This window comes from Mesoplodon mirus (genome assembly GCF_964341445.2).
Source record: "Mesoplodon mirus genome assembly, chromosome: 11".
Classification (NCBI taxonomy): Eukaryota; Metazoa; Chordata; class Mammalia; order Artiodactyla; family Ziphiidae; genus Mesoplodon; species Mesoplodon mirus.
The window spans coordinates 40,357,791-40,379,698 of record NC_138987.1 but is presented as its reverse complement, the minus strand read 5'-3'; the positions used below and the strand labels follow the sequence as shown (position 1 = coordinate 40,379,698).

The 21,908-nt window shown below is 39.3% G+C and overlaps 1 protein-coding gene across 1 annotated transcript in view; it reads left to right on the top strand.

Moving 5' to 3' along the window:
- The window catches only part of EFCAB6 (EF-hand calcium binding domain 6), a 202,887-nt gene that overhangs the window by 38,751 nt on the left and 142,228 nt on the right, over positions 1-21,908 (top strand). The window contains 4 exon segments of the mRNA XM_082634692.1: positions 1,979-2,115; positions 6,055-6,167; positions 11,560-11,684; positions 17,435-17,583. Of these exon segments, the coding sequence (XP_082490818.1) occupies positions 1,979-2,115; positions 6,055-6,167; positions 11,560-11,684; positions 17,435-17,583 (524 nt within the window).

Here is a 21,908-nt window from a genome sequence, read left to right as displayed (position 1 = left end):
CAGGACCGGAGGCAGGTGGCCAGGTGGCCGGGTGCGGAGGTACACAGGCTGGGCGTGTCGGGGAGCACGGGGCCTTGCCGTCCAGTTGCTTCTGGTTTCTCTGCAAGTGAGGAGGAAGGTTATCAGCGGAGAGGAAGGAGGCGGGGTGGGAAGGGAGGCGGAGAGCAGAGAAGGTGGGAAAGGTGCCTGGTGGCGGGTGAGCGGACCGCCCAGGCGAGCATCACCACGCGCGCCTGCTGGCAGGGTTGATGGTCTTGAGTGAGGGGACCCAGGTGAGTGCTCGATGGCCCGTCCTCTCTGGCCGCATCAGGCGCTTGGAAGAGGCGGTGAGTTGGATCTGACCAGGGTTAGGGTCTAGCCAAGACTGGGGAGGCAGGAGGAGGGAGGTGGCGGTCAAGCACACAGGCACCGGGTCACTGTAAAGATGGGCCGTGGGGAGGCGTGAGAAGGAGAGGGACCTCCCGGAGGGGAGGAGGGTGTTGGGGTTCGGGCTGAAAGATGGGGGGCGTTGGATGTGGGACTTTGTTTTGGAGCAGGGCAGTCAGTGGTGACGAGGCGAGAGTTTGAGCAGGCAGGTGACCTCTGGACGGGAGGAGGACAGGAGCTGAGTCAGAGGACGGTTAACGTCCCTGGGGGGCAGGGAGGCGGAGGCAGGAGGGCCGCAGATGACCCAGCCGGGAGGAGCTGGGGCAGAGTCCAGCTCAGTGGTTCCTCCTGCGTGATCCCTAAGACGGCCACCCCGGAAGGGGGCTGGCAGGAGGTTCCTTCAGGTCAGAGACAGTGTAGGGACCCGTCAGAGGAGGCGTTGAGGAAACTAGGGAAAATCCTGTTCATCTTAGAGTCTTCCCTAAACTCCTGCCTTAAGGTGCACTAATTTCCCTCCGAGTCTGGGCTGGACTTGGATGTGATCTAGTACAGGATGCAGAGTCAGACCTCCCAGGATCCGGCCATACCAGACGTTCATCACCCTTCATCCACAACCCCCTTCACTCCCAGCTGTACTCAGTGCCTTCCTGTCCTGCCCCGGTCCCCTCCTGGCTCAGATGCCACCTCCTGCAGGAAGCCTCCCAGGTGGCTCTGCTGGAAGTGTTGTTCTCTTTTGTGAAGACCCACAGCTCCTCGCTTGTCTGTCTCTGGTGTTTGGCTCTTGTTCCCATGGTTCCTATCTTGGTGAATATTTATTTACATGCCTTATCTGCTCTGCGGAAGGTGCAGTTTGGGGGTGGACTTGCGTTTGAACCCCAGCATCATTATCGTCTAACCAGGTGATGATGGGCAACTCATGTGGCCTCCCCCACCCTCGGTTTTATCTGAAAGTGGGGAAACGGTACATCCTTCATGTGGCTCGGGAGAGTGCAGTCACAGGGCTCTGTGCTTGGCACGGGTGAGCCCTGGCGGATGTTTCTCTGCTTTACCTAGAAGTGGCTCAGGGCAGGCACACGGCCCCGCGTCTCCACGGGTCTGTGTGCCCAATAAATATGCATTTGCTGAATTTGGGAAAGATCACTATAAAACTTTTCTGTAATATCTTTTAAAAATTCAGAGGGGTTGAAATATACACTCATATTTTTCAGCTCCTAGTAAAAATGGTTTGCATATGGCTATGAAAAATAAAAATTGTCCAAATCCAGCTATGCCAGAATTATGGTTTTAAAGTATCAATTAACAAAAAAGATTTTTCATATGGCTCTAAAATGCAATGAATTGTGTATGAGACTTACCGCTTTACATGAGAAAAAGTTCTTTTTTTTTAAACCTACTAAGACCATTTACAGAGAAAATTGCTTTGAAACATTCAAGAAATGTAAAGTGTCCTTTTTTCCATAGATATGTCATTTTGCAATACCTACGACTGTGAGTCTTTGAAAACATTTTATTTTACAAGAAGTATTTAAACACGTTCACTTTTTTTTTTATTACCATCTTGATTTTTAATGCTGGATCTTTTGACTTTTCCTAAATCTCTTTTTATACACAGATTTTCAAAAACATTAAAACTGTTATCAAAGCCCTTAAGCTCATTGATGTTAACAAGACGGGTCTGGTCCAACCACATGCGCTGAGGAGGGTTCTGGAGACCTTCTGTTTGAAGATGAAAGATGATGAATACAAAAAGTAAGTAAGCGAAGGTATGGTGAGAGATTGCTCAGGAGGACTTTGAGCCAATTTCAAAATGGGACCTGTTGGGTTCACTGGATCCAGGCAGCGTCCTTCCCTCCTGCCTTCTCTGTCTTGACTGTTTTTAAAAGAGGTCCTCAATCTGCATTTCTCCCATGTTCGTGAAGCTCTCCACAAATTCTCCGAAGTGAGAGCTAATGGTTCTAATTCCTCCAGTCCCCGCGGGTGAGAGTCATCTGGCCTGCAGCTTTGAACGCATCTCGATGATTTAAGTCATCCATCACCAGTGGTCTCTCTTTGCCTGCCTGGGACTTCGCCCACCACCCCATGGGTTTCCAGTTCACAGTTGACTTTTACTCAAAGCCCGGGGTTAGGAGAAGAATGAAAAATTTCAGGATTTATTCGTTGGTTGATGTGCTCCCTATTGGCTCTCCATCCTGACATAATAACAGAAGCTTAATTTTCCTTTGAGGACTTTGTTGCTGAGTTTAGGGTGGGCATTGCAGCAGGGGGACGTTAGCTGATTCTTGGCGTTTGAAAGCCGCCACCTGCTCCTGACTAGAGGGCAGTGTGTGGAAGCCTGCAGAGACATATTTTTGAGCCTCCAATAAACTCCGTATCATTCAGAAAAGCCAAATGCTTGGATTCTGTGTCTACTTGAATTGAATGGAAGCTACTGGAAGGGGGGGCCGTGTTTAACTTAATTTATATAGTACTCAGCCAAGAGGCACTCCTCCTCTTCCTGCTTTTTCCCACTTTTCTGAATATCCTCTGGGCCATTAACAAAAGTACCAAGCCTGATGATTTCACTCTGAGCCTAAGAGTTTCACATCACACCGCAGTTATAAATCGCTACTAAAATGGGCCTTTGTGGTTGCTTCCATAGTGTTATAAAGACAATGTTGCCTCTGTTAGTGGAAGAATCTGCTCCTGGAGCAAAAACAAGTCTAGAGGGCATGTGACAACCTCACAGGCACTGCAGGGTCTGAAAAGCAAGGAGACTTTAAAAATATGGATATTTCCAAGTATTTTGAATATTTTCTTCTTCTTCTTTTTTATTTTCTCCTTATAACCCACCTCAGAATATAAAAGACATAATAGATGTTTTAATTTTTACATCTTTCTGACTGGGAAAATGTCCAGAATAAGATCCAAACAAAACAAATTAAATAATTTTGTGCACGCAATTATAGAACAGAAGCAACACTCTTCTAAAACAAGCAATCAAAAAGCAAAACAGTGTTTTATTTGACAATAAACCTTGTGTTTGGCACTGCAGTTTCCAACCTAGTAAATCTATAAAAAAATGTTACTGTCTGTTTCCCCATCTCACAAGTATTGAATAGTAAAGAACTCCACAAATTTTTATTTGAGATTTTTTTTTAAGCCTCAAAAACAATACTGTTTGCATGATAAGGCTTGAGGAACTTAACACAATAGAATTGCTTTCCTTCAGAATAGAAAAGCGGAAGATCAAAAGTAACCATTTCTTCAATTGCTTTAATGCTTTTCTTATCGAAGCTCAAGAATATACTCTTTCCTTGAGAAGCTGCTTCAGTATTAACTTTGCCTTTTTAGTGTTTGAGCAGGAAACACAATGCAGTTTTGAATCCTTTTTTTTATCTAACAGCTTTCTATTTAATATCAGCCTTTGGTGTGCAGCGAGGTAAGAGTGGCCTGGGCTTTGAAGCCAGGCATGCTTGGGGTCAGGTCTGTGTCTGCCCTTTCTAGTTGCGGGGCCTCGGGAAGCTCCTGGGCCTCTCTGAGACTCGGCTCTCTCTTAAAGAAATGGGGACCGAGGAGCCCACCTTGCAAGGCTGGCGTGAAGATTCTGCGCCTGCAATGTACCTGGCACGCAGTAGGTGCTCGTTTCACATCGATGCTATCATAATCGTAAAGATTCCACGAGTGCCCTTTACTCTTTGGGAAACAGTTCTCTTCTGGCTACAGAATACCATCCAGCCTATGGAAACAAGGAGCGGGGGAGAAGATTATCTCCAAGTTCCATACTTAGCCAGAGTGTCCCGAGACCTGCTGGGTTTTGTTCTTCCTTTTCCATCTCACACCACCCTACTTTCCTCTCCATTGCCCTGCAGGACAAAGTATTTGAATCCGGGTAAAATAATTTATGAGAGACCTTGAAAAACAAAGAAACAAACAAACAAACAAACTCACTAGAATTCAGCCTGCTGCCTGGGCAGATGAATGAAGCCCAAGGCACAGTTCTAGGTGGTGATGCTGGAGAGGTTTGTGGGTCAATTGGCATCATTCCCTTTGCATCTGAAGTCGGCTTTCCCATGTGACTGTCTTGCCCTGGGTGTCTGCACATGTGTGAGTTCTCCTGCCCACACTTCAGGTCCCTGGGAAAATGGCCTTGGTTGCTGTGTCTTAGGAATGGTTCTGTCTCCCATGCCTTGATTCTTGTTAAAAAAAGCCTTTGGAGATACTGCATCCTCGAGAAGTACTGAGGCTTCATGTTTGAATTTTATCCGTAGGAAATATTACCATGGAATTGTGTCTGTCTGTTCTCAGTGACTATGTAGCAGGTATTATGAATGCGGTGGGCTGGGCATTAGGAAAGGTCAGGATTCTCTTATGAGCCAATACCAGTTTGAAGGGATGCTGAATTTTCACCAAAAATAGGAAAGTTGGTGATGAGATTTTTATCGGTATCCTGACATTCTTCTGGAGCTGCAGAGTAGCCGGGACTTTCTGTAGGACGGCAACTCAAAAAGGAACACTTCAGGTGCCACCTTCTGGGTTCTTGTGCTTACAGCTTATTTTTGCCAGACAGAGTCTGTGGATGAAAGATGGAGCTATTTAGGGAGCTTCAAGATGAACATCTGGCAGCTATCATATCTCAAGATAATTTTTCTTACTAGGACAATAGGCAAGATTCATCAAAGTGGAAAAAAAGGTATGCATCGAAATGAATACATGACATCACTCTTTGTTAAATTCGGAAACAGAAAAATAACAACTACTTTAAGTGATAATTACTAAATTTTTAGAAAGCAGCATGAAATTAGATAATTATAGAAACCAACACATATGGAGATAATATAACCAAACATTTAAAAACTGTCAATTGTTTATAAATGTAATAATGCAGAAATCATCTAGAAAACCATTTATCAAGTGGCAGGTTTGAATAATAGTAATTTCATTTTAGAGGAAAAAAGAATCCAAGCATTGTATTTATCTTAACTTTAAAAAAAGAGTATCTCAGTGTATTTCAGGGAGAGACCTTGGTTAAGTGTTTTCAAAATTTCTCTTTATGCATAGACATCCTAAAATGCTCCGAGAAAAGCTCCCCCGCTCCCATCATTGACTGCTTTAACACGATACGCCATCTTGGGCACAGTTTCTCTCTGCGAAATGATATTCTTGGTCAAGAAGGTGGGCTATGTTCTCTCCTCCACCGGCTCTAGATTTCTCTGGTTATAGAAATTTTATGCTGACTCATGGCCCAGATCCATTCCCCCCCAATTATTAAAGGAAGTGGGACCTGCTTTTGCTGTCTGACTGCAGGGGTGCTCCTTAGCCACCCCCACCAGAGAAGGGAGAAGACCCTATGGGGTGCACGCAGGGGGCGTTCCCTTAGTGGGTCCTGAGATGTACCTCTGCACGCAGATCTGTACACAGCCATCTAGAGAGAGAGTGAAGTGATCTCCTCCTAAATATTTGCATTTTTAATTACTTATTTATTTTCAAATTGAAGTATAGTTGATTGTGTTAGTTTCAGGAGTATCTGCATTTTTAAAATCTTACAGTAACATTTCGTAGGGTTTACTTCTTTATTCCAGCTCTAGCTAGAAACACACATTAAAATTAACACCAACCCCAGAGTAAAGGATACCTTAGTAAAAAAAAACTTGCTTCATTTAGATTCTCTGTATCATAATTTCTGAATACTAATGAACAGTTCCATTTTAGGTTTGCAAAACACTACAACATTGATAAAGATACTGCAGTGGATTATAATGTTTTTTTGAAGAACCTCAGTACAAATAATGACTTGAACCTTAAATATTCTATGGGAAGTCAAGGTAAGTATTTTAAAGTATGATTTCAGTATCCTCTGGCATGGTAATTCCTCGTCTGTGAATCTGTCCTAAGGAAACACTTTCAAATATGGAAAATGCATTATCCACAAAGACTGTCATGGTATCTTTATTTATAAGAATAACATAAATGCCTAACAACAGGAAAAGGGTTAAGTGAGTCACAGCCTATAGACATGGTAAAATGTGCATCCACAAGCAATGATTTCCATAAAGTTAATCATAACATGGAAAAAGTATGTGGAATATCAGTAAATGATTGGAAAGAAATTCCAAAATATAGATTGTCTTTAAGTGATATGTCTCTGGGTGTTTGATTCTTTCTGCTACTTCTGTGTTTTCAAAATTTTTTGTTAATGAACATGTTACTCCTTTAACGATGGGAACAATCTTGATACAAAAGGGCAAATAGTTGAGTAGATGGTATGGTTATATTGGACATGTAAGGCCGGGCTCACGCAGGCATACAACCTTGAGAAGGAAAAACTTTCCTCGCACTGATAGTCTTTATCCCAGCCTCTAGAACACAATGCCCAGAGTTGCACAGTTCTGGAGAGAGCAGGGGTCCAGTTCCTCGAGGATGGTTATATGAAAAATGCAATCAGAGATTCTCCCTTCCAGGTCTTTGGTCATTTGAGGCAAGCGGTTTCTTGCCTCAGGGGTTTACCACGTGTGTACTGGCTCATTCAAGATGGGTTGTCACTGTCTGGTTTCAGTGCAATTCTTTGCAGCAAATATGCACTAATACCTTCTATGATTCCCAGATCTGCCTGACTAGCAAACTTAAAAATGACAAATTCTCAGATTTCAGCTCAGTTTCACTAACCACGATAGCTTAGAGCAGACCCCAGGACTCTACTTTTCAAAGCCTTCCAAGTTTTGGGAATTACTAGACAATATGACCTTCCAAGGATGCTTTCATCCCTTACATTTTGTTAGTTCACGTGCAAGTCCCTGTACTACTAGACCCTTCATTGGGTACAAAGCCAAGTAAAATCATCTAACTTTAAGAAGTATGTGTGCGTGGGTGTATGTGTGTGTACGTGTGTGTGTTTGTATGTATGTGTACATGTATACATATTTTAATAGGACAGGTAAGACACAAAACAAGTCACATAAAAAATAACACTAAAACGCATCTATTTATTGTGCTCTATGTAGTTACTTTTTAAACCTTAATTTTAATTTTATTTCTCTCAACAGTTTTGTGAGGTGGGTATTATTATCCCATTTTTTTAAATGAGAAAACTTGACTCCAGGGTGCTAAATGAATTTAGCTAGGAAATGTCTTGGTGTTCAGCTTTCTGCATCAATTTTCCAGAACACAGTATATTTTCAACCTGAAAATTCAATTCTCTCTTCATTTCAAGGATTTGTTTGTTTGTTTTTTAGTAATATTGTACATCTTTGAATAAAGTTTCTGTTCCACTTTTCAGTTTAACTTCAGTGATACAAACTACCCTTATGTTGAGTTGTTTTTGTCTTCTCTGTTGACTAAATTATCTTGAAGTGCTTTATTCTCTTTGTCTTTTTCCTCTGTACTCACAAGGATCATCTTAGGCCTTTTAGCTATACCTGTAATTTGATTTTCACTTTAGTCTATGCTACTCTTTGCTATGTCCACTTTATTAATTACTTCTATAATGTTGTTTCCTTTGGCCTACTATATTGTTTTCCCCTCTCATTTTATTGTTTTACCATCTTGTTATTGAGCTCTTGTTTTAATGAATTCGTGTTCTTATTAAAATGTTCTGTAAAGTAATTTTGTACCTTGAATTACATTTTCTTCCAAGGTGGGATCTTTGCCTTTTTGTGTTATGCTCCTTTCCTTCCTTCTCTATCCACCAGCCCCTTCCCCCAACTTTTTTCCTGTAGAGTTTGTGTAATTTTAAGAAATTTGGATTGATTATTTTTATTCCATTATACATCTTTAGCTAATCAGAATCTATCTTCAGATAATATTATACTAATTCACATGAATTATAGACTTTAAAAGCATTTTCTGAATTCTTCTCTCCTGTCCTTTGTTATATTGCTGTCATACATCATACTTTTACATACACTATAAACACAGGCAAGCCATGTGGTGTGGCCAAAAAACAAACAAACAAAGGAAATACAGGATATATTGCTCAGCTTCTATTGTTCTGAGAATACCTATCTGTTCATTTCATTAGTAGTATATTTTCCTTCATATTCTCAAACACTTATTTAAAAAATTTAAATTTTAAAATGCTTTCAAACTTTAACCTGCTAATTTCAACATCTAGGTCATTTTAGGATTTGGTCTTTATTGATTACCTTTTTAAAAAAATATGGATCATAGTTTCCTGTGGGATTTTTTTTTTTCTGCCTATGTCTAGTAATTTTGGAATTTATCCTGGATGTAGTGAATTTTGCATTGTAGAGACTATGGAGTCTGTTATGTTCCTCTGAAGAATTTAAGTTTTTGTTTTAGTAGCCAGTTTACTTTAGTAGAAGACTAATCTTTGTCTTCCCTGAGGGGGTCAACACGTGAGATCTTTTTTCTGCTGTTTTAGCCTTAGCTGGGCATCTTGTTTTCTGCTCTACACATCTATAGTTCCCAGTGTTAGCCAGTGATTTTGGCAGAGTTTTTTCATGGGCTTTGGAGATCCTCTGCTATGCCTTTCTTTTTATGCTTTCCCTCCTTACTTTTTAGCTGCTGTGGTAGTCCTGAATTCTCTTTTTTTGATTCCTAAAACCAGTAAGATCCTGGGTTTATATCTAAACTCTAGCCACTTAGCATAAGGTTCCAGGTGAAGCCTGTCCTCAGGCAGAAGGCCAAATAACAAGAAACTCCATTTTTCCAAGGGTTGACTCCAGTTTATGTCATTTGCTCTCCATTGCCTTCAGAGAGTTTTTTGTTTATATTTTGGCTAGAGTTTATAATTGTTATCTGCTGGGAGGTTTGCTTCAATATGAGCAAATCCACCATAACTGGAAGCAAAACTTTCTGGCTGCCCATATTAAGTTTCTTCTTGCTTCAGTTTATGCTAGTAAATTTATTTATTTATTTGCTTTGCTAATAAATAAATACATTTATTTTTACTACTTTTACTAATTTTTACTATTTTTTTCTTTTGCTTCTTATTAAGTACTGTAAGAAGGGAGTCTCCATTCATCTGCAGCAGCCCATTATCTGTGACTTTTCTATACATGGAACAATATTTGTTTTCTGTGAATTTTGCATATTTCTGTTTTTGCTACTTTTGTTCTGAAGACGCCATCAAGACCTTGCTTGTCAAGAGCACCAAATCTTTGGGCACATGAAGAAATGACATTGGGGGCTGAATTCCTTTTGCTGCACCTATGAAATACATACTTGCCCCCTTAAGTTTTGGATTTCCTCTCTACTCCATTTCAAATCAGCTAGAATCCTTCAGAGGAAATTTTGGGGAAATCGGGAGGTGGCAGGAATTATTCAGCTGCACAGAAGAGCGAAAGCTGGTCTAACTGTGATGTGAGCAGAGTCACTGGACGTGGCTTCCTCGAGTTTGTTGGCCAGCCTGCAGAAGCAGCTAGAGCTGTACGGCGGAGGTCCCGCACTGGGGGTGAGCTCCCTCCGGGGGCGGGCCTCACGCCTCGGCCCCGCCTCTGCCCTCCACCCTGGCGTGCTGTCTACGGAGCACCAAGGGGTTTCCCTAGACGTGCTGTGTGTGTCCTCTAAGCCCCCATTAGAGTAGCAGTGCCCAGCGCAGAGTAAGTGCAGGACCAAGGCATCAGAAAGCCGGGGCTGAGACCTGCCTCACCGAGTGATACCTGCGTGGCTCCCTTGTCTCTCAGTGAGGCTCTCGCAGCTTCTATGCTCTGAGAGCCCATGTTTCAAATGCTAGGCCCACTGAAGCCACGGAATTCCGGACTGTGTTCTAAAGAGCTGGTTTTGTATCTTATCATGTAGCCAGAGGGGGTCTACTGGGGGAGACTTACTTTTTTTCTTTTCTTTTTCTTCTTTTTCTTGAGGTAGGAAATGGAATTCCAGATGACTAGCAGTTTAACTGCAGCTGAGTAGTTACAAGAGTGCTTAATTTGAGTGGAGCTCATTTGCAGACATTTTAGGAAATAAATCTGGGAAATCATTTGTGATTCTTTGCAGTTGACTTTGAGAAAGAAAATGGCTATATCTTAGATTTATTTTATTCTCTTTTATTATAAAAATAATAAGTGCTTGTTGCAAAAAGTCCAGAAAACACAAAAACACAAAATCACACCTCCCTATAATCCTACCACTGTATTCTTTTGGCGTATTATCCTCCCAGATTTTGTTTCTGGTGCATAGATAGATAGATGGATAGATGGATGGATGGATGGATAGATAAGCAAGTACACAAAATAAGCGTTAAAATGAAAATTAAATTATGCTACTTGTTCTTTCTTTCAATCATGAAACAATATCAAGGAAAAGTTTTTGCATTCATGCTTTAGACAGGCCCTTTGTTGTTAATGTCTATGAACCATCATTTATAAAACCAGTCTTCTATTAATGGGCATTTAAATTGTTCCATTTTTTCCCTTCTTATAAACAGGATAGAACAGATCCTTACACATATGCATCTGTCCTATTATTCCATTAGTGTAAAGTTCTAGAAGGGGATTTGAGAATATTCAGGGACCACATTTTCTGTATACAAGCCAGCACTGATTTCTTTTTTTGTCATTTGCCTTAATCCCTGCCTATTTGACAAGTAGGGAAAAATTAACTTGTGTTAATTAGACCTTTTAAATTACCAATGAGTTTGAGCAGTTTTTCATACATTTCTTGGCTTTTTAAAAATCCTTTTTTAATGTGAATTACCTGTTTAAACCTTAGTCTGTTGTGTGATTGGGGATTTATATTATCCTTTTGATTCATAAGAGCTACTCATATATTGAGGAAATTAACCTGCATGTCTCACATATATTAACAATAGTTTTTCCCACTCATTTTTCTTTCATTGTTATTTGTGTATTTTTTTAACAAACAAAAATTAAATATTTATATTGTCAGACCTATCCATTATTTAAATGATTTCTGGCTCTAATGTGTTCTTTGGAAGGGACTTTTCACACAGTGATTATGTATTACATGTATTATGTATAGTCATCTTAATTTTCTTCCACTACTTTTATGGTTTTATTAGTGTGTTTAGTATATATTTACTCTATCCAGATTTAGCCTAGATAAGGTAGCAAGTAGATTAATTTTATTTTTTTCTAAAATGTCCGTCCAGTTATTTCAACAGCACTTATTATATAGTTCATGTTTTTGGTTTATTTGAGTCTTAATTTTTACCAGACAGATGATGATGAAAAGGAAACACTTAATATTCAAATACACATTTGACAGTCTTCATAAACTGGAGTTCTTTTGTCTTAATAGAGGTCCCATGGGAGGATCAACGAGTCAAAAGTTCCAAAAGAGAGTACCTCCCCAGTCCTGTTTCATCTGAAGATACCTGGAAAAACTGCTCCTTAGATGAAATTGAGAGGACCTTTTGCCAAGAGGTAAGAACGTTCTCCTAGTGCCAGGGTTATCTAAAGTGTGAACAGAGAGAGTAGATGGCTGTGGAAGACCATTAGGTCTAGACGTTATTTCTAAACAGCTTTGAACCACCTCTGCTTCCTCAAGCCCTGGGACCTCCTCCAGCTTCTCATAACAACAATGCATGGATCATGGTAACGATGATGAGACATTAAGTACTTCCTTGGTGCTACCCACACACTAAATGTCATAAGGAAAATTTAAGACTTATATAAAGACATGATACAACTTTATTGAGTAAAATAAAGGAAAACCTGAAAAAATGAAGAGGGCTTTTCTAGCTCTTGGACTGGAAGATTTAGTATTAACACCTTCTCTCCCTACATCTGGGTGGATATATATATATATATTTTTTTCTTTTGAAAAGTTACAATAGAGGGCTTATCCTATCACGTATAAAATATTTTTAAAGGTATAATAATTAAGATATTATGACGGTGGTGCAGCAGTGAACATTCAAATTGATTTAAAACAGTAGTTGGGTGGTGGGCCAATCTTGATATATGAATTTAGCATATGATGTGAGGCATTCCAATAAAGTATGGTGGGGACGAGGGAGGAGAAGTTTCAGTAATTATTATTGGGATAATTCGCTAGCCAGCCATGTGGGGAAAAAAGCTTGGAACCTTCCACTCTCCACACCAAAAGAAATTCTGTATGCCCCCACTATTTAAATTTAAAAATAAATAATCTGGGTGAAAATTTTTAATCTTGAAATTTAGACTTTTAAGCATGAAGTAAAGCCCCAAAGCCATAAAGAAAAAGACTGATAAATTTGACTATATTAAAATGAGAAAGTATTTGTACAGCAAAACTTTGTACAAACAAATGATAAACTTGGCAAAGCATGTGCCACGTAAATGACAGATAAATAATAACTGTTCCTAACATATGTAGAACTTTTATAAATTATTAATATAAAATTTTCAGTAGAAAATCGTCAATGAGGAAAAAAATAACAGAAGCCAATATTGATGAGGGCGTTGGAGGGGGAGCGCATGAATATTCTGTTGGTAAATCGGTAAAACTTGTTTTCTCTTGTTGTTGTTAATGAATTATTGTTTTTATGAAAACATGACCATTGCAAAAAATGTAAGCAATTCTGAAAAGTATAAAGAAGAAAGTAATAAATTATTCAAAATCCACCACCCAGAAATAATCAAAGGCAACATTTGGTGAACATAATTCTAGGCCTGTCTTTATTCTATGTATAGAAGGATTGCTGCATCGGCAGGTGGGTGGGTGGATACATAGATAGAAATAATTTTATAAGAAGAGAATCATGCTCCTTTTTACAAATAAATCATATTTAATTTAAATTTCTTTTAATTTACCAGAAGTAAAAAAAAAAAAATCGTCATCACCCTCATAATTAACCCTTTTATGGGGCTGCCTCTGTGCCAGGCAGTGTTGTAAGCGCCTCTCAGGTGTTCAGGCCTCACGGCAACTCCCGGAGTTAAGCACCATTATCATTCCGGTTTCAAGATGAGGAACCTGAAGCGCGAGGGGGTTTAATGACCTGGCCCAGGTTACCCCGCCAGAGAGTCCTGGGGCCCCGTCTGAACCCCGGGTGCTCCACGTGATAATGTCCTCAAGTGAAGCCAAAGATATTTCTGAACTTTGGATAAATATTTCTTTACCACAAGGGATATCAGGTCCCAAAAAGGGTTTTGAGACAAAAAAAGAGATTAAGAAAACCGTGAAGAGTTGGAGAAATGATGGTGTTTTGAAGGATGTCTCAATTACAGTCAGCACGGGCTGGCTATGAAACTCCTTGTGACTGGCACTTGCAGTGTTTCTTCCCAACCCCTCCCACCACACAATTTTTGCTGTTTATATTTTGTTCTCAGTCAGAGTTTATAACATTTACATTTTGTTCTGTTACTGTAATTCCCCCAGTTGTTTTGCCTGCGTTTTACATTTACATGGATTTAATGCACATCACTCTACTCCAGTGCTATCATAGCTTATCCCTTTCAGAGTTCTTTATTTTGATTTATTCTTTGGCTGGCTGGATTTCATTGTCAAGTAATTCCCTCAAGAAAGGCTCATGGGTGCTTTATTCCTTTTGTTTTTTCATACTATCTCTCCCTTTTTTTTTTTGTTAGAACAACAACTTAGCTGGGTATAATTCTTCCATCATTCTTTCTTTTCCTCAAAATGTTGTTTTTCTACATTGTCTTCTGGCATTGGGTGTTCTTGAGAAGAATCCTGAGGTCAACTGACTTTTTCCCCCTTGTAGATAATTTTTTATTCTACCAGGATGCCTAAACTATTTTTTCTTAATCCTTGAAATTAAAAAGCAAAACTAAGCTGTCTTGGCATGGAGCATTTTGCCAAAGTTTCCTGGAACACAGTATATTCTTTTGATGTACAGACTTAGTTCTTCACTTCAGGAAAATTTTCCCTGTGTCACGTCACTAAAACCTTCTGCCTCCATCCTTCTCTCCCTCCCTTCTGTCTTCCTTCCATCTTTCCTTCCTTCAGTGGTATCCTCAGTTATCCTATATTGGATCATCTTTGTCTATCCTTGATGGTAATCATCTTCTCTCAAAATGCCATAATACTTTTGTCCTTTTCCTCTGCCTTCACTGGGAATCTTTCAAGCCATTCTTTTTTTTTCTTTTTTTTTTTTTTTTGACCACACCTTATGGCTTACAGGATCTTAATTCCCCGACCAGGGATGGAACCCAGGGCCCTGGCAGTGAGAGTGCTGAGTCCTAACCACGGGACTGCCAGGGAATTCCCAAGCCATTCCTTTACTATTAATTTTAATTTCAGCCTTATCTTTTATTCTTGCTGTTTCTAATTTGTTATTAGTTCCTGTAATGATGTTGTTTTTGTTTTCTATTTTCTTAGCTTTGAAATATCCTTCTACTCTCTTTCATTGTTTTATCATATTGTCTTCAAGCTTTTCTTTTAATGAATTCATATTCTTATTTAGTTCCTTTTTATAGTATGAAAGCTTTGCTGGTGATATATATATATATATATATATATATATATATATATATATATATATATATATATATATATATATTTGTATCCTGTTCTCCTACAGATTGGGTTCTTTGTCTTTTGCTTGATGTTTGTTTGTTTCTTTCTTTTTCTGTAGTGTGTTTGCATAGTTGTAAAGCCATTTATTTTCATCCTGCTTGTGCTTAGGATGAGATCCACTCATATTATGGAGGTAGCTGTATTTTCATTTTCACTGCTGTACAGTTCTCCATTAGCTATATATACACAAATTATGCGCTGCCCAGGGATGGGCATTTGGATTGCTCCCTATTTTGTGCTCATCCAGACGATGCCACCGTAGTGGTTGGCTCCATATCTTCTGGTGCGTGCCTGCTAAGGTGTCTCTGGGAATTACACCCAGCATTCCTTGCTAGGTTGTAGGGAACATGCTCCTCAGCTTTCACTGGCAGTATCCAGTTGTTTTTCAGAATACCAATTCACACTCGCATTGGGAGCATATGAGGATTCCTGTTGTCCAATGTACCCACCAACTCTTGATATCACTAGAGTTGTACATTTTTACCAGTCTGATGCAGATTAAATGGCATTTCAGCTATAATTTAAATTTTATTTCTCGTTTTACTGATGTGTCAGATAGCTCCTTATATTTTACAGCCTTTCTTTAGAACATTTTTGGTAAAAATGTATCCATTTTTAACAAATATTTATTGAGTACCTACTGCATGCCAAATTGTGCTTAATTTTAGATAATTATTAGTGAACAAAACAGGGCACAATCTTGGCTCTCATGGAGATTGCGTGACCTTACATCAGGGAGAGAGAGATGTTAAACAAATACACATTCGTAACTACCATTTTCCTAGAGTGGTATGACAGAAAAGGACAGCGTATTATAAGAGAGAATAACAAGGGGAGCCTCATTTAGATTGGGGGTTAGGGGAACATTTATAAAAACCAAATGTTTAAACATGGAAAATGGGTGTACCTTTTGCTTGTCCATCCATAACATGATGGCTGCCACGTATCATTTCAAAAGTGTGATGCAGATACACACTAGTTCTTGTGGGAAAAGTTTCATGACATATTGTTAAATGAAAAAAGCATTTGTCAAAACTGAAAGTGTAGTATGGTCCCATTTTTGTAAAATTATATGTTTATGTGATCATGTTGGAGTTTCTGGAACACTATATAAAAACCTGTGGGTAGTGAGACTTCCGGTATCTTTATGTCCTTTTTTATACTTTGCTGAATTTCTTGCATTTTTTTGTTTGTTTCATTATAAACAGTAATGATGAAAATTCCTAAAAGGTTTTACATGTCACAAAGACATTACTTCTGGGGACTTCCCTGGCGGCCCAGTGGTAAATACTTCACCTTCCAATGCAGAGGGTGCAGGTTCGATCAGATCCCTCGATCCCTGGTCAGGGAGCTAAGATCCCACATGCCTCCATGGCCAAAAAACCAAAACATGAAACAGAAGCAATATTGTAACAAATTCAATAAAGTCTTAAAAAAAAAAAAGAAAAAGAAAAACAAAGACATTACTTTTGTTTCATTCCTGCTTTTCTTCTAAGAGCTCTGGATTATGTCAAAACACTCTCCTGAAAAAGAACCTGATTGGAGACTAAATGTCATTAAAATATTAAAAGCAGATTTCATTAATCCAATAAATATACTGAGACCAGACTCCATGTCTGGCTTTGGCTTCCCTCCACTAGAGGCTTCCCCCAGGCAGCCCACCTCCCCGAGAGAGAGATGGGCACATTTAGCCACACTTTGGGTTAATTTTATGCAACTTTCTAAGAAGCTTAGGCCCTGTAAGTCTCTAGATTCTTTTAAAGATTTCCCCTTAGATTTCCAATATTCCTGTGCACCTTCAGGAAGTCTTAACGAATGTGCTTCTTATTCCTTTAGTGGGGAGAGACACTTGTACATATATTTCCATGTTCCAGCAGCTTTTTAAACGTCACCTTTTACACCAAGTTGGTGTTTCTTTTGTTTATCTTTGTATCCCAGTTAGCAGGAAAAAAGTGAATTCAGACAACGTGGAGAGGGTTGGAAATATCGAAGAATATTGTTATTACTCAGTAATAAACAGCAGGAAAACCTTTGGAAATAAAAGCAATCTTCATAGCATTTTTATGAGTCATATAAAAATCAGTGGTTAACCTACTTTACTGCATTTTAGAAGTCCCATAAGCGAAGCTGATTCACCCTGGTTCTTTGTAATTCCCCACACACACAAAAAAGGATAATTAAAGAAATGTCCAATGTGTACGATGTTTATGAAATCCTAACGATTTCCCTTACAGTCAAAGCTACTTCTTTTTTTAATAAAATGTTACCAGCTTTTTGTTGGATTGAACTGACTTAATCAGGAGCAGCCTGGCATGGGCTCACAGTAGGGATGGGTTGAAAGTATATTAAGAAAGATGTATCAAACTGGCAGATCCACCAAGTATTTTTAGCTCTGAAATTTGAGTTAGAGCTATTGTATGTGCTGTTTTTCCCTGAGAAACTTGTCTGCCTTGTCAGCTGAGTAGCTGTGACTGGGGATACTGTTTTGTAGGGAGCTCATCAATTAAACATTTGAAGTTCAGTACATGCCATAGTAACCTTTTTGATCAGTTTTGGAAAGGAAAATGTGAAGAGGTTTTGGTGAAAATAAAGTGGTTGAGCAGCTCTGTGCCGCTGATTTCTGTGAATGCTGTACTCTAATTTTAATTCACCTCAGCTTTCAAAGTCCTGTGAAAAGGTTGAAAAGGCCCTGAGTGCAGGGGACCCATCCAAACGTGGATATGTATCTTTGAATTACCTAAAGATTGTCCTCGACACCTTTGTATACCGATTACCAAGAAGAATTTTCATCCAGTTAATGAAAAGGTAAGAGTCCCGTTGTTTCCTTGACATTCTTTTCCCCTAAACGTCAACTGTGAGGATCAGGAACAGCTTTATTTATTTTTTATTAATGTTTTAGACTTTTTTACTATTGAAAATTTCAAACACATGCAGAAGTAAAGAGAATAATGTAATGAATCCACGAATGCTCCCACTACCCGTCTGCAACTTCCCACTCATGGTCAATCATTTCATTGCTATCCCTGCCCATTTTTCCTCAACCTCAGATATTTTTGAAGCAAATACCAGACATATTTCATTGAAAAGATCTATGTCTGTCGATAAGAACTCTTTTTAGAAACATGGTGAAAATACTGTTTCACACCTAATAGAATTATCAATAATATTAATAAATATCCAGTCAGAGTTCAAATTTAACCGATTGTCTCACATTTTCTTTTATAACTTATTTGAGTCGAGATCCAAATCAAATCTGTACATTGCAATTGATTGATTTGCCACAATTCTTTTTTAACCTGCAGGGTCTCTCTCCATTTGTTAATTTTCCCCCCTTAAGATGCACTTGTAGAAGAAGTCTGGATTGTTTGTTATGTAGAGTTTCTTACAATCTGAATCTGACTGATTGCAACCCACAGTGACATGTAACATGCTCTCCTGTCTCCCTCACCCCCAATCCCTGCCCCTGAATTGATACATGCACAGATCCAGGTTCAATTTGAGGGGCAAGAACACTTCATAGGTGGTAGCAAGCATGTATGGACTGCTTGTCTTTCTTCTTGTGACGTTAGCAGCCCTTGTTGATCACCCCTATATCCATCAGTTCACTAGGGATTGTAAGGTGGTGACGCTCTGTGTCTACTGTTTCTCCTTTATTAGTTGGAGTACTTCTGTAATGCAAACTTCCCCTTTCCAACCATTTGGTAACAATGAGACAGTTAGTGTAAGAAAGGGAGGATCTCCTTGGTTCTTTCCCTTCACTTACTACTTTTCAAAATAATGAATTGGTTTCCTAGCATCCTCCAGAAGTGAGCAATGAGTGATTTTTCTTAAAAAAAATGTTATTATGAACTCATGAATGTTAACATATTTGATGTCTTTCAATTTATTACAGTTATTATTCTCCTTGATACTCAATTTGTTCTGTCTTGGCCACTGGGAGGCTTTTTGTGTTGGCTCTGGAGGCCTGCTGGTGTGACCCTAGTAGTCTTTTTTTTTTTTTTTTTTTGCGTTACGTGGGCCTCTCACTGTTGTGGCCTCTCCTGTTGCGGAGCACAGGCTCCAGACGTGCAGGCTCAGCGGCCATGGCTCACGGGCCCAGCCGCTCCGTGGCATGTGGGATCCTCCCGGACCGGGGCACGAACCCGTGTCCCCTGCATTGGCAGGCGGACTCTCAACCACTGCGCCGCCAGGGAAGCCCCCTAGTAGTCCTTGATAGCATTTCTTGGTATAACGAGATGCTCTAGGGTCTTCTGGTACATCTCTTGCCCAGACCTGGAATCAGCCATTTCTCCAAGGACTCCTATTTACTTTTAGTTGGAAATGGTATATATAGACCAAACTTTGGGTGAGGAATACTGTCTTTAATTTACCTGGTTTTCTGTCCAGGTAACTCAGAGAACCTTTTCTCAGGGGACATGGGGTTGAGGCTGATGGAAAGATTGTCCTGTGAAACTCTGAATAGTTGGAGGACACCTTGAGGTTACCTAGAAAGGAAGGGGCATTAGAGAACGAGAAGGAAAAAATAAGACTGAGCTAGACCAGCTGGACCCATTTCCCATAGCACTTCCTTCCCTTCTCAGCACCCTGTGTGTCCAGAGAGAGTCGCCTGTGTGTTACCACCATGGCTTCTAGAGCGAAGGGCATAAATATTTCCATGGCTCAGAAAACAGCTCTATTTTCCTGCCTGTACATAGTGAAATCTTTTAGGAATTACTTTCTTGGATAGCTAAGAGTTGTATAGCCATTTCTTTTTGTTTCATTTTCAAAATTGCACAAATAATCATGTAGTAGCAGTAATAGAAATCAAAAACAAAAAGTCACCATCCACCTTACATAACCAATTGACTGTTTTCATTTTTCCACATTCTTTTCCACTTTTTATCCATGTACATATATAATTTTTACATATTTGTAATCAAAATGCACCTACAGTTTTATATCTTGCTTTTTAAATAGGAATGCATATTATACCATTCTTCACATTGGCTTCATAGTCTTCAAAATTATAATTTTATGGATGACTACTGAGTGCTTTTCTCTGCTGGCCATTGTGGGAGGTGCTAAGAATGCAGAAATAAATAACAAAGAGTTCCTGGCCAGAGTGGCTGGCAGGGGATGATGGCTGTGAAGACTGATGGGCACGTAGAGTGAGTGTATTAGGAGGCTGAGGGCGGCCAGAGATGTGGTGGTATTTACGTGTTCTAGCCAGGGATCCAGGGATTTCGGAGTCATGATGACCTTTGTCATGTCACCCACCCAGAATTCTCAGTGGAACAGGGCGCAAGAGGCAACAGCAGGGTGAACTCCCAAGTGCTAATATAAGGAATTATAAATCTCGTATGCCTCCTGGTGCACATATCTGGAAGTGAAGCTTCGTCATCTTCCTGGCCAACTGTCCCCTTTGTAATTGTATCACTACCCTTTTATCCCTCTGGCTTTTATAGTCTATCTAATCTGCTATTAAAATACTCATAACACTTTTCTTTTGATTAGTATTTGTCAGGTATCTCTTTTCCCAACCTCTCGTTTTCACTCTTTTATTGTCATGGTTTCAGTGTATTTCTCGTAAAATAGCATATATCTGTATTTTTAAAATTCCAAAATGAACATCTTTGCTGAATTTTTTAAACCATGTATGCTGGTTTTTGTCAATTTTTTTTCTGCAGCTATTCTGATGATCATATAGTTCTTCTCCATTATTCTATTAATATTGTGAATTACACAGATTGATTTTCAAATGTTAAGCCAACCTTGCATCCTGGGATTGAACCCCACTTAGTCATGATATATTATTCTTTTAACATATTGTTTGATTTTATTTGCTAATCTTTATTAAGATTTTTTTTGCATCTTTTTTCATGAGTGGTATTTTTCTAAAGTTGCCATTTCTTGTAAATTTTTTTCCTGGTTTTGGGATCAGAGTAACACTGGCCTTGGAAAATGTGTTGGGAAATGTCTCCTTCCCCTCTACATTCTGACTGCCATTGTTATTATTATTTTTTTATTTATTATTATCATTTTTTGTGGTACACAGGCCTCTCACTGCTGTGGAGCACAGGCTCCGGACCCGCAGGCTCAGCAGCCATGGCTCACGGGACCAGCCGCTCCGCGGCACGCGGGACCCTCCCGGACAGGGGCATGAACCCGCGTCCCCTGCATCGGCAGGCGGACTCCCAACCACTGCACCACCAGGGAAGCCCCATTGTTATTATTTTTATTATCCTTACATGTTTGATAGAATTCACCTGAGAAACTATTTAGGCTTGAAGTTTTCTTTTGGGGAATGTTTAAAATCATAAATTCGATTTTAAAAGTTAATATAGAACTATTCAAGTTTTCTATTTCTTCTTGGGTCATTCTTGATAATACGTGTTTTTCAACAAATTTCATTTCATCTTACTTATCAAATGTATTGCCATAAAGCTAGTTATAATGTTCGCTCAATATGCTTTTTAAAAATAACTTTTTTATTTTAGAACGGTTTTACATTTACAAAATTATTGCAAAGATAGTACAGAGAGTTTCAGTATATCCCACACCCAGTTTTCCTTATTAACATCTTACATTAGTATGGTACATTTTTTCTACAATTAATGAACTAACATTGATACATTATTATTAACTGAAATCCATACTTTATTCATATTTCCTCAATTTTCCCCTAATATTCTTTTTTCTGTTCCATGTTATTACCTAGGATACGCCATTACATTTAGTAGTCACGTGTCCTTAGCCTCCTCTTGGTTCTGACAGTTCCTTAGATTTTCCTTGTTGTTTTGATGACCTTGCCAGTTTTGAGGATTACTGGTCAGATATTTTATAGAATGTCCCTCAGTTGGGATTTGGCTGATTAGGGTAATGGGAAGAAGACCATGGAGGTCAAGTACCATTCTCATTACATTATGTCAAGGGTACATAGTATCAGTATGATTTGTCACCATTGATGTTGACCTTGATCACGTGGCTTAAGTTAGTATCCTCTTTATATTTGGGTTGGCCAAAAAGTTCGTTCGGGTTTTTCTGTAAGATGGTATGGAAAACCCGAACGAACATTTTGGCCACCCCAATATTACCCTATCTGTGTCTTTAAGTTAAATGTATCTCTTTTATGACAGCATAAATTTGCATCT